The sequence below is a fragment of the Heterocephalus glaber genome, unplaced genomic scaffold (genome assembly GCF_053883595.1).
Source record: "Heterocephalus glaber isolate CG9 unplaced genomic scaffold, H.glaber_assembly_v1.0 deba00001504, whole genome shotgun sequence".
Lineage (NCBI taxonomy): Eukaryota > Metazoa > Chordata > Mammalia > Rodentia > Bathyergidae > Heterocephalus > Heterocephalus glaber.
In genome coordinates this window covers 72,592,407-72,605,067 of record NW_028258324.1, presented here as the reverse complement: position 1 = coordinate 72,605,067, position 12,661 = coordinate 72,592,407, and the positions used below count along the sequence as shown (strand labels likewise).

General features: G+C 51.2%; 1 protein-coding gene and 1 pseudogene across 4 annotated transcripts; one reads left to right on the top strand and one right to left on the bottom strand.

Annotated features, from left to right (window-relative positions):
* Positions 1 to 478: 478 nt before the first annotated feature.
* On the bottom strand, positions 479 to 8,849 carry LOC101717781 (putative serine protease 45). 4 transcript variants are annotated; one of them, XM_087186844.1, is made up of 6 exons: positions 8,573 to 8,849; positions 6,384 to 6,410; positions 2,932 to 3,082; positions 2,224 to 2,498; positions 1,254 to 1,417; positions 479 to 953 (listed from the first exon to the last, which is right to left on the bottom strand). In XM_087186844.1, the coding sequence occupies exons 1-6, from the start codon at positions 8,763 to 8,765 to the stop codon at positions 702 to 704; spliced, it is 1,062 nt and encodes a 353-aa protein (XP_087042970.1). In that variant the 5' UTR covers positions 8,766 to 8,849; the 3' UTR covers positions 479 to 701. The 4 variants fall into 4 exon arrangements, with proteins under 4 accessions (XP_087042970.1, XP_087042971.1, XP_087042972.1 ...); XM_087186845.1 differs by having other exon boundaries at positions 1,290 to 1,417; XM_087186846.1 differs by having other exon boundaries at positions 8,666 to 8,849.
* A 2,246-nt stretch (positions 8,850 to 11,095) lies between these two features.
* Positions 11,096 to 12,298, top strand: LOC101717449 (protein phosphatase 1A pseudogene; annotated as a pseudogene).
* Positions 12,299 to 12,661: the final 363 nt, after the last annotated feature.

The window sequence follows — 12,661 nt, the reverse complement described above, 5'->3', positions numbered from 1 at the left end:
GGTCCTGAGTTTGATCTCTGTTACCGGCCCCCCCGCAAGAATAAAACTGTAGAAGAAAATTCACTGAAATGAAGAGTGGGCACCTCCCTTGTTCTGGAACTCCAGGGGTCTTTCCTTTATTTAGGCTTTACTAGTTTCCTATTTACAATGAGCATGCATTGCTTTTATAATGAATTCTATAAAGAAAAGAGAGAGTGAGCAAGCAAGCTGAGTTGGAAGCACTTTCTGTGGGTTGCCCCACTGTCCACCTGCAGAGCAGTTTTTGACAGCTCCTCTATGAGAGCCCCACTTTATAGATGAAGAAACTGAGGCTGAAGACCCAGGCCCCTTTTTTATGCCCCAGCACTAGAGATGGAGCAAAGAACATCACACCCCCCACCCTGTGGAGCCTCCTGGTAGAATTAATGTCACAAAGCTCTGCATTCCCCCCACCCACATCTTCAAGGGCCATTCCAGGGAACAGAAAAAAACAGCCAGCTCATATCTGCACAAATTTAATCTCTGCTATCCTGGTTCCAGATTCCAGAACCCTCTGACCCATTCTCCCTCCCTTTCTCCTGGTCTCCTGGCCCAGTCACCCACCACACCTGTCCTCACTGGGATGCCAAAGCAGGACCTGGTCCCCAGGGGCCACGTCTCCCCCTTCCCCACTTTTTGCTAATTTGAACACACAACCATGGTCAAACCTCCATGGGTGCCATTCAGCAGAGGCAGAACACAAAGGGCAAGGTAGGGAGAAGCAGTGAGGTGGGGAACAGGAGCCAGGAGGAGGTGCAGCCGGGAGCTGAGAACACGTCATTTCTCATCTGCTTCTTGATCCACTGGGCATACTTGGTAATGCGAGAGAACACTCCTGGATTCTCTGCTTTGGCACAAGCCTTCTCCCAGGACAACACCCCTGCAAGAATCCATCTTCCCTCGACTTCGCAAGCCAGCGGTCCCCCAGAGTCCCCCTGGACAAGGAGAGAGGAGTGAGGGGGCTTTGCTGGGCCCCTGGGAACCTAGGTGCCCACCCTGGAGTGCTGCTCACAAGACACACTCCTCAAGGGTCTCCCTTAGCTGGGCCTCCTTTGGCTCTGCCTTGGGGACTCTGCCCAGAGTAACAGTCAAAGTCAAAGTGACCAGCAAGGGAAGATGAGAGCAGAGCCTGGTGATGGTAACACAGAGGGAGGCCATGCAAACCCTGCTCCAGAAGCGGCCCCCACCCTGGAGTTGTTTCCAGCAGAAGAGCTGCCAGAATCCCTACAACTCACATTGCACAAGTTTTCTCCATAATTGGTGGCACAAACCATGTTTCCCAGGATGAGGTGGGCAACTCGGGGTAAGAAGGACTGCTTTCGGTAAATCTTGTCACACCGCTGGTTGTCCATGATGAACACCTCGGCCTCTTGCAGCTCTGGGCTCAGCATAGAGTTGCCTGGAAGAACTCAGCAGGGTAAGCAATGACACCTCAACCTCTGCCCAGGGTCCTGTCACCTCAAAATGTAGCCATGCCACACTCTATCACATGCCTGAGCCCTCCTTCACCAGGCCCCTCCTGGCCCTGGAGGTTAGACCTGTCTGCCAACCCACTCCCTCTAAGGCTTTGATTTGGGATCCTCTCTAGAAAGCTTTTGCCGCTGAACCAAGCAGGCAGGCATCAAGTTCCAATGCAGCCACTTATAAGGGGGGACCCTGGCCAGCCATGTGCTGCTTCTCTCCAGGGTGAACCTGGTTTGCACTAGCCACTCCCTCTTCCCCCCAATTAACACTGGTGCCTCCGTCCAGCCGCTCAGGTACTCTGCTGAGAAGTCATCCCAGTGACCCCCCAGCTCGAGCCTAAGACCTGACAAGGTCTCTGCACTTTCCTTGGCAGCTTGTGTCCCACCCCACCCCACATCATGACTTCCTTCCAGGCAGGGCAGGTCTTTCCAATGCCAAGGGCTCAGCATGGGGCAGATGCTCAGAGTGTGTCAAATGAGTGAACCAGGGAGGGAATGAACTTAGGAACTCCTGGTTCGGAGTTTCTATAAGAGGCAGATGATTGTGCCAAGCTTGACACTGCCAGCCTGAATGAGGTGCCTGTGTGACAGTGGCAATGGTCACCATGTGAAGAATGGTCCTAACATATTCAAACAACCAGGGGGCAGGGGTGACAGCCACAGCCTTCCTGAGTGGCACCATGAGGAGGCCAGCAGGGAAGGCCTGGCAGGAAAGAAGGGGCCACTGTCCTGCCCCACTCACCTGCGAAGCGCTGCTTGGCCTGGCCCCAGCCGGTCACCCAGCACTGTGTCCCCACTTTCAGGTTGAAGGTGGGTTCTGGGAGGCAGATGGGCTGCACGAACTTGCTGAAGGTGACGGGAACAGGAAGACGGAGAAGGGCGATGTCACCCACGATGAAGGTTCGGCCCCAGTACTTGGGATGCATAATGATGTCCCTCACAGGGACCGAGAAGATCCTCCTGGGGTTCAAGGGCTGCAGCTGGGAGGCACCGAGCACCACTGAGTACTCTTTGGTGCTGCAGGAAACACAGAGACCCGTTGGTAGACACCAGCTTTCCACACAAGCAGGCACCTGCCTCTCCTACATCAGAAGTCCTGCCTGGTCTGCTCTGCCCACCCAGCTTCCCTCGTCTCTCCTGGGGGCCCTCAGGGTCCAAGCACTGTCTCCTCCAGGTGGATTCAAAGCGGCCTTGTCTGTCTGCTGTTGCAGGTGGGTGGGTCTTGGTGCACACGGATGCTCTGGGAAGGCTGGGCAGGTGCTCTGGTTTTCTTGTTGCCCTGGCTTTGCTGGTCAGGGCTCCTGCCCCAGCTGAGCCCCTATGCCCTGCAAGCATGGCTCTTCCTCCCACTCTTCCTCATCCCTCCTCCCAGGTTCACAGAGAAACCAGAGCCTGGCTGGACCCATCACAGCTCTGGGTCCCCAGGCCTTGGACGCATGGCCATACTCACCTCTGGATGCAGTGGGCAGCAGTCACCACCCAGACGGGGGCAATGAGGGCCCCTCCACACACGTGCTCATTCTCTGTCTGGAGGCTCACCTCCCAGGGCCAGTGGCGGCGGGTCATGTCCAGCTCCGTTGACCACCAGGGCTCACTACAGACTTCATGAATAAGCATGCCAGAGGGACAGAGGGACCACAGAGAGGGATGAAAATAATCAGGACCAGGGGCCCTCCAGGGCCAAGCCACACAGAGCTGTAAAGGCAGGGACTTATCCCGTTTCAGGGAGGGAGTAGACTAAGGATGCTCCAAGAGGGCAGTGACCATAGACAGAAAGGGACAATGACGGAGATAAGAACATCAAGACAGGAGAGAGATGCTGAGATTCACAGAGATCATCGGCACAGGACCTCTAACAAGGGAGAAACGGGAGTTCCAAGACCAGAATATGCATGTCTTACATCTGTACCTTGCTCCTGAAAAGCTACAATGCTTGCTGCATCTCTTTCATGTGAAAGGTCTCCACACTGCTCTGAGTCAAGAAAAGCTCATGACTTCCATCTGGGAGTCTGCATTGAGCATCTGGAGCCAGCAGCAATGCACTCACATGCTCACAGCTCACACACTCTTGGTTTGCACATCATTTACCAGTCAAATTGGACAGGTGCATGAATGTACGAGTGAATACGGATACTGAAATTCTAAATGAAATATTAGCCAACATCACAAAAACAAGACAACATGTTCATGTGGGAACTTCACAGGAGTGCAAGGGTGGTCCCACACCGAGAGAGCTCCAGGGCATTCTCCCAACAGATCTAGCAACTGAGAGGGACCAAGACCATGTGCTCTGCTCAACAGACACAGAACAAGGCTTTACCTACCAAACTGAAAGAGGAAGGAAATGCTCAACTTTATAAAAGTTACAGGTCATACACCTACAGCAAACATTACATAACATTAAAGAACAAAAATAATCTCACCGTCAGAAGCCAGGAAAAGAATACAGGGGTGGGGGACAGAGGATGTAGCGGAGAGAGCTCAAGGGCGTTCCAGACACTGCACTTCTTTGCTTTTAATCCCAGTGTGGGACACAGGTATGTCCACTGTGTGACAGTTCCTGGGAGCTGGACACTGTTTGTGCATACACTTTGTATGATACAATTTACTTTTAAAATCTCTAATATTTCTCTATCCCATCACAACCAACTAGAAAATATACTCAGGTTACACTTTTAGGTGCAAAAAAATATAAAGTACATAGAAATTAACCTATTTAACACTACACAATGTCAACTCAAAACTCTGATGAAGGACACAGAAAACAGCACAGGTGGAGAGACAGCCCTCACTCTTAAATAAAATGACTCAATAGTTGAGATGTAATTTTCTTCCCAGAACTCATCTATATACTCATTTTTTCATGTTAGAAGTTTTAAAAGACTTGATAAACTTACTTGAAATTGACATAGAAAAACAAAGTGCAAGAGGAACTGTCTGAAAAAAGCACAGCAGAGAACGATCCCTTGTGCTGGTGCAGACATTCGGACGCACAGAGGCCAAAATAACCAAAATAGCACAGCACCGACACAAGGTCGGAGAGCTTGACAGGCCCATGGAATAAGGACCTTGATATGAATAAAGGGGTCCCCAAAATCGCTGAGTAAAGATCCGCTGAGTAGTGTTGGGAAACTGGCTCGCTATGAAGGAACTAAGGAAAGCAAAAACTGGACTCCCTGCTAAAAGTACTTGAAGATCTAAATTTGAAAGGTAAAACTATAAAGTTAACAGACTAATGTGACACATTTGGGAAAGGATTCCTTAAACAAAGCTCCTTTAAGGACTCTCAAAACACAAACCATAAAGCATAAAACTTGATTACATTAAAATCAAGGAGTGGAAATCAGTGTGAAGATACCTCAAAGAACTAGGGCGAGAGGTCCCATTTGACCCAGCTATCCCCCTGCTGGGGATCTTCCCAAAAGAATTAAAAGAATCATACCACAGTGATATATGTGCACCCATGTTCATAGCAGCACAGTTTGTAATAGCGAAAGCTTGGAAACAGCCCAAATGCCCATCAACTGGAGACTGGATAAAGATGATGTGGTTTTTAATAAAATGGAGTACTACTCAGCCATAAAGAATGAGAAACTAGAGACATTTATAGCTAAGTGGATGCATATTGAGGCCGTACTCTTAAGTGAGATAAATAGGACACACATGTAAATACTGAGTAGTTTCTCTGGTGTGAGAAACTGAAAGTGTAAATAAGGATCAAAATGTATAACTGATAATGTGAAATAGGAAGAAAAGGTCTAAAGGAGTAGGGGAAGCAGGAGAAGTAGGGGAAAGGAAAGGAGGGAAAAGAAAAATATGAGAAAAGGAAAAAAATGGAAACAAAGTCTTTGTAAACAAGCAAGGGTGGAAGGGGTGAAGGGAGGGCAGGGGAATGGGGAAAAATAAGAACCAAGATACATCATGCAAAGGTACAAGATCCCAATGACGGTATTGTAATGTAATGGTACTGTATACCTAAAATGTACCAATAAACTTGATGGAAAAAAAATAAGGGCAAAAAAAAAACCTCTTTCCCCTTTAAAACCAAAACCAAAAACAAAAAAATCAAGGAGTTATGATCCAAGGAACAAAATTAACAGATAACAGACTGTGAGGAACTATTTGCAGTATATAAAATGAATTCAAAGCCAGGCCTGGTGGCCTACCCCTGTAACCCCAGCACTCTGGGAGGCTGAAGCAGGAAGCTCATAAACTATGAGTCTAGCCCGGGCGACTTAGCAAGACTCTGCCTCAAAGAGTAAAAAAGAGCCAGAGATGTAGCTCAGTGCAAAGTCCTTGGGTTCTACCTCTAGTGTAACACACACACACACACATACACACACACACATCAATACAAGCATTTCTTAACGATATACAGGAGCTCTAGAAAATCAACAAGAAAAAACAGACAATATGCAAGCAAAGGGTTGGGACAAGCAACAGGACTTCAGGGAGCCAAGAGCACAATGGGACAAGCTCAAACTCAATAAAATGCAAATTACATCAAGAAGCCACATTTTTTGTAGACTGGCAAAAAATATAAAAATTGGGTAAAAAGTTGGGAGGCCTGTAGAAATATATATACCTTCATACATGGCTGGAAGGAGTCCAGAAGAGTGACAAAATAGGATATGGACACTAGATACACAACACTTAGAACACAGGATGGTGGGAGAAGGGTCTGCATTGGCCTTGCAGACACATCACCTCACCGGCTTTGGCCTACACTGAACTTCAGGGGCTGGGCCTCCCCAGGGGAGGTCAGATACTCCTGACTGTGCACTCCTGGCAGCTACAGGCCGTTCTTCAGAAACCAGGCCTATTAGAACAGACACTGGCTTCCTGACCACCCGGAAATGCTGTCGCCCTCTCAGAAGCCTACAACAGGGTCCATGAACCTACCTGGTATGGTTTTGTTCTCTTTGTGACCTAGAGAACAAAATGGAGACAGAGATGAAGCAGGAGCTTGTGCCAGGATGGCAGCAAAGAGTGCATTTATCATCAGTAGCTCATTCACCAAATATTTCCTGATTTTCCACTCTGATCCCAGACTGGACCTAGAGGCTAGAGAGACACTGCCCAGGCAGGGTGACAGACATAAATACATAATCTAGGTGAGATCAGGGCAGGGATAGGGCCGTCAGTGACAGGTAAGTCCAGGTGAAGAGGGTGGACAGAAGAGACCTCTAGAGGAAGGGTGACAGGGCCAGTTCTTCAAGATGAGAAGTAAAACATAAATGAAAACTGAGAGCTGGGCATGGTGTGCACACCTGTAATCCCAGGACTCTGGGAGGCTAATGCAGGAAGATTCCAAGTTCAAGCTCAGCCTGGACAACTTAGTGAGATCTTGTCTCAAAATAAAGAGTTAAAGGGCCAGGGATTTAGCTCAGTGGTTCTGCTGCCTGCCTCAAAAGCACAAGGACTCGAGTTCGATCCCTGGCACAAAAAAAAAAAAAAAGAATTAAAAAGTGCTGGAGATGTAGCTCTGTATGAAGGCCCTGGGTTCAAACCCTAGTACTATAAAAAAAAAAAAAAAAAAAAAAGAAAAGAAAAAAAGAGAAAAGGAGAGAAAAGGAGAAGGAGGAAGAAGAAGAGGAGTGGGGAGAAGACAACGACCACAGGGAGAAGACAAGACATTCCTTGCAGAAGAAACAATTGTGGTGTATGCTGGAGACTACAAGGGCCAAAAGCAAGGCCTGTGGCAGTGACAGACAGACAACGGCAGGGAGGGGTGTGAGGTCCCAAACATGAAAGGCCTCATGAGCCAGTCCAAGATGCTGCGAGTCCCGACTCTCTGGCAGGCCAAGAGTGGTGAGGCAGGATCAGGCAGGAAGGTGATGAGCGAGGTCCCCTAGAGGCTCTGCAGAGCCCAGGTAAGCAATGAGCAGGTCCGAATGAGAAAGTGGCTCGTTCAGGACAAAGGTGAGTTGTATGTGGGAGCTAGGGACACTGGCAGGCCCAGGTGGCACTAGTTTCTGGGTATAGAGAAGGGTGGCTGCCATCCTCTGAGTCTGAGAACAGAGTGAGAGAAGTCATTTTGTAGGGAAGATGAGGGGGAGACATCCAGCAGGTGCCTGCACATCCAGGCCCACTGTGTTCTGAGGTGCCCACATAAATGACACCTCAATGCTCAGGGCAATGAGTCCCTCCAGGGAAGGGAGCTCCTCTTCCTCAAGGGAAGGAGCAGGACCCAACCAGCAGCTCAGAGACAGGTACACATCAGCTACAGCACAATTTGTGTGGCCTGGTAGAACAGAAAAGGGGGTTCCCCTGCAGCAGAGAAGACTGGGAAGCCACAGAAGGTGAAAAGAGAGAGCAGGAGTGGAAAAGTCAGGGCCCATAAGGATGGAAAGGTGCCAGAAGTGGGCCAAGGACTAAGTGGGAATGGACATAAAGTGAGGATCCTTTTGAGAAGGCTGGAAGTGAAAGGGGCAAGGAGAGGGGGGAAAAGAAAGCAAGAAAAAGAGGGAGGTGTGGAAAGGAGGAGGAGGAGGGGAAGGGAAGGAAGGAGGGGGAGGGGAGAGGACTTGGAGCTAGAGGGAAGGACAAAAGGGGGAACAGAGACAGGGCGGGGGAGGGGGCAGGAATGGGAGAGAGCAGAGGACAAGGGGAAGGGAAGGGCACAAAGAAGGGGAAGGGTAGGAGCAGAGGGGGAGGGACAAGGAAGGGGGCGAGAAGAGGGAGAAGGAAGCCGAGGGGATGCAGGGAGGGGGAGGGGAGGCAGGAGATGGGGGTGGGCGAGGGGAAGCACAGCCTTCTCAGGGTGACTCCAGGCCCACCCTTGGAGGGGGCGAGTGCGCGGGCTGGTCCTCTTCAGAGGGAACTGTGGGAAGGGACGGTCAAAGGACACGGCCCCTGAGAACATGTGTTCTGAGAAAAAAGAAGACCCTGCCATGAGGCAAGTGGGCTGGGGCAGGCTCCGGAGGAAGATGGATTCTGGCCAGCTATTCTTGAGTGGACAAGTGGCTGCTACAAGGGCTCTGGGGCGCTGAGGGGGCACTGGCCGGTCCAGACTGGCAGGGGAGGGGCAGGGTGCCTGGCAGTGCAGAGTCGTCCTGGAGACGGCCTGGGAGGAAGCGGAGGACACTGACCTTGGGGTGGGGGTGGCGGGAAGAGAGGCCACCCCAAAGCAGGCCCGGGGTGGGACGGGGAACGCGGGGGCGGGGCGACGGGCCCAGCCTCACCCGAGCTCAGTGGTAGCCACAACACCAGCAGCAGCAGGCGACAGCTCAGGACCCATGGCCTCGAGGGACCTGCACCCAGGCCACACGAGGAAACCGCCATGAGGCTCACCAAGGGCGGTTACTCTGCGCCTCACCGCTTCCTCGGCGCCTCATTGGCTCTCAGCGAAGGGCGACGTGACGTAAGCCGGGCACATGACGCACAGCAAAGCTACTTGACGCAAGCCCAGGCCACGCGCCTGCACAGAGGCAGCTCCCACGCATCCACCCACTGCCAGTACCTCGAAGACCTTGGGTCCCTGGCTCTGTGGTGGCTCCCAGGGAGAGTGGCCTAGTGAAAGCACTTCAGGGTGCCCCAGTGTGTGAGGTAACCCCAGAACATGGCTGAGGGAGGGCGCCTGGATCTGACTGATGGGCACCTGGTTGTGCAGACTCAGACTCTGTCGCGTGCACTGGGGCTGCTGCGCCTGAGAGTTTCACGCTCACTGTTGACTTGAGAATCTCGAAAGATGTAGAAAGCACAGGAAGAGGAAAGAGCAGAGAGGTCGAGAGCCATGAAAGATGCCTCTGCGGAAGTGAAACTTGAGCTGGGCCTAAAACTAGCTAAGGCATCCTAGGGGAAACCTGGGAAGAGAAACGCGTTTGTCCCTTTCCCCGGTGGACGTGCCAGGGTATGAGTTTGAATCTTCAGGGCGTGACAGAGATGGGTAGAGGACCAGGATGCCTATTTCCTTCGCCTAGTAAGGTCTCCAGGCCAGCACCAGAGAACGTGTTAGAAAAGTACATTCTCAGGCCCAGCCTCACCTGTGAGATGGAAACCAAGGTAGAACTGGGATGCTTAGGCGAAACAGCATGAACTGCATGCCAAAAGTGGGACCGTACAACGGAGAAAAGTAACCTTCTAACAAAGGCCCACCGTACGGTCTAGTAAATAATGTCCCAGGAAAAAGAAGCTAAACGGGTATGCTAAGCTACGAATAGTCAGAGCTTCCATAAAGCAGTTGGTACTATAGTAAGAGACCCGGGTTGATAACAACTCTCAGCCCCACCTCCCTGGGCAGCAAACTGAACTGACACACAGAAGCCCACTGATTTGGGGGTGAAATACAGACCCCCAGAGAGATCAAGGGCAGGAGATTGGGAGGAGTTGATCATAGAGACATTTGGAGACCTGTGGACTGTATGAGGGAGGACGCCTGCATATAGTGTAGTGAATGGCTGTCACCCCCCACCCCGTGGGATTGCAGAGCTTTAGAAACACAGTGAGGTGCACAGAAAGGAGAATATTTCATACACCCAGCTTCACCCTTGCACCCAGCTGCTCTCCTAACCGCATTCCTAGAAGCAGTTGTTAAATCCAAACACAGAACCCCTGCAGGACAGTGCTAACTGTGCCAGGCACACAGGGAGCAAGAGCACTTACCCAAACCACGCCAGGACTCCTGTCTGAGTGGGCCCAGCCTCTCCCCTTCTTCTGAGGGTGAATAACAATATAGTGGCTTCCACAGCTAAAGAGGACAGTAGTCCTACACAGAGCACGTTCCGAAGGAGAGAAGAGATGCAGATGCACAGAACACTCTGCAGACATTCATTCAGTGCACTCTGAAATCTCCACACTCCAAAACAGCCTGAGCACAGCTTGAGGTGCCCCTGGATGCAACCACCAGGACTGGGAGTGTGCCTGAGCCTGTCCCCCGAGAGAGGGACCCATGCCAGGGTACAAGGAACTTCTGCCAGCCCAGACAATGGGCCCCATGTAGAAGTGCCAGCTTCATGACTCTGCCGGAACCCTGAACCGGCTTCTGCAGGTGGGTTTGCACCCTCTGCCCCTCACCCTCCCTCAGCTGAACTCTGGGCTGTCCCCCTGTAGGGTCACTCGCAGTCCAACTCAGGGCGGGGCTCCAGCTCCAACCTGCTGTCAACACGGAGCAGGGGGTGCTGCGTCAACACATGAGGTCTGCATGGCCTCCCCCTGGGCCTGACCAGGTAATCACTTTGCCCAGATCTGTTCATTGATTGCACACTGAACACAGTGACCTCACAATTAACGGTGTCATTTCTCTTTCACTCACGAGCTGAAAAACTCTTATCAAGATTTTGGATGTTAACCCATTAGTGAGGTTTTCAAGAATTGCAATTATCGAGTGGTCTGCGCGCCCGGCCAGCTAGGCGGCTTCGGTCCCCGGTGGTTGCGGCTCGGGAACTGGCGGCTGGGGAGTGGGTGGGGGGACGCCAGGCAGGTGGGGCTCGAAAGCGATGCGTCCTCGGCTCTTCCTCCTCCTCCTCCGTGTCCCGGTCTGCGCCGCCCGCCCCGGAGCCCGGATGATCTGAGCCGCCAGGGTGCCGAGAGCCAGGGGCCTGGATGCAGCCTGGCTCCTCCCGCCGCCTCCCAGCCCGCCGCCACCTCCGCGGTGCCCCCCTCAGCACCCCCTCTGGGCCGACGTCGCAGCCTGGGCCAACCAGGGACGCGCCCGCCCACGGCTGCTCCGGACCTAGAGGATCAAGACATGATGGGAGCATTTTTAGGCAAGCCAAGGGTGGAAAGGCACAATGCCCAGGGGCAGGGTACTGGGTTGCGGTATGGGCTAAGCAGCATGCAAGGTTGGCGAGTGGAAAGGGAGGGTGCGCACGCGGCTGTAATCGGCTTGCCACGTGGACTGGAAACAGGGTCTTCCCTTGCGGGGTACCATGGGCACGCTGGTTCTCAGGTTGCCAAATACTGCTGTGAGCATTTGTCAGATCCCATCGCCAATAATCAGGATGTTAAAGGACCTTCAGGAGCACCTGCTGTGGAGATGTAAAGATGGAATCATAGCAGGTTTGCTGGGGATTGATGACCACTGACAGCATGTCAGAGAAGAAACATGGTGCAGACAGCAGTGGGGCAACAGCTGTGGCTGTCCTGATTTCTCCTCAGCACACTCATTTCATTAACTGTGGAGACTCAAGAGGTTTACTTTGCAGGATCAGGATCATTCACTTCTTCACACAAGATCACAGACCAAGTAATCCTCTGGAAAAAGACTGAGTTCAGAGTGCAGGTGGCTCTGTGATGACAGCGTGAACGGCTCTCTGGCTGTGTCTAGGCCTTGGGGGTTTTGATTCCAAATGTGTCCACGGAAAGGTCCTGCGGAGCAGCTTGTCTCACCAGAGCCTGAAGTCCATGACACTGGGAGATCTGAAGAAGACGATCAGTTCATTATTCCTGCAGGTGATGGTATCTGGGATGTTATGGGAAACAAGGAGCTCTGTGGTTGTGTAAGATCCAGGCTGGAAGTCACTGATGATCTTGAGAGCGTTTGCAATGAAGTAGTTGACACCTGTTCGTATAAGGGAAGTTGAGACAACATGAGTGTGATTTTGATTTGTTTTCCTAATGCACCCAAAGTATCTCCCGAAGCAGTGAAGGAGGAGGCAGAGTTGGACAAGTACCTGGAATGCAGAGTAGAAGGTGGATCATTTAACCAAAAATAAGTAGCTTTATTAAAGGAAAACCTTCAACAGGATCACACTTAAATGTTTTGCTTTTAGTTCTTTACATGACTTTTACATCTAGTGTTTAGTGTACAAAAGTGGAAAAGGGCATTCTGTAGCAGCTGTTTAGATGTGTACATGCAGCTGTCCTACCACACTATATTAGAAATAATAGGCCAGGGATTTAGCTCAGTGGTTCCAGCGCCTGCCTCACAAGCGCAAGGTCCCGAGTTCCATCTCCGGTACCAAAAAAAAAAAAAGAAACCACAGCTACTGCAGCCTGTTAAATCAGGGTAAATCAGGTTGTTCTAAAAGGCTAAAGTCTTATGGGCTCAAAAATTCTTGATGAATTCACTGGCATGAGTAAATTTTATGCCAGAAAAAAACTGATTTGTGGTTTAATTATACCATCTTTCTGTGAAAGATGTACTACTAAGTATTGTCATTCATTGGCTGTACTAAGCAGTGTATATTTTTCTCTTTTTTTGGTACCGGGGATCGAACTCAGATCCTTCTACTTGCAAG

Bases quoted from the DNA above. Each gene is read 5' to 3' on its own strand.
- LOC101717781 (XM_087186844.1), bottom strand. From the start codon at position 8,765: ATGGCGGTTTCCTCGTGTGGCCTGGGTGCAGGTCCCTCGAGGCCATGG. The intron at 3,083-6,383 runs GTAGGTTCATGG...TTATTCATGAAG, and splicing joins AGAGAACAAAACCATACCAG to TCTGTAGTGAGCCCTGGTGG. The intron at 954-1,253 runs GTGAGTTGTAGG...CTCCTTGTCCAG, and splicing joins ATGGAGAAAACTTGTGCAAT to GGGGACTCTGGGGGACCGCT.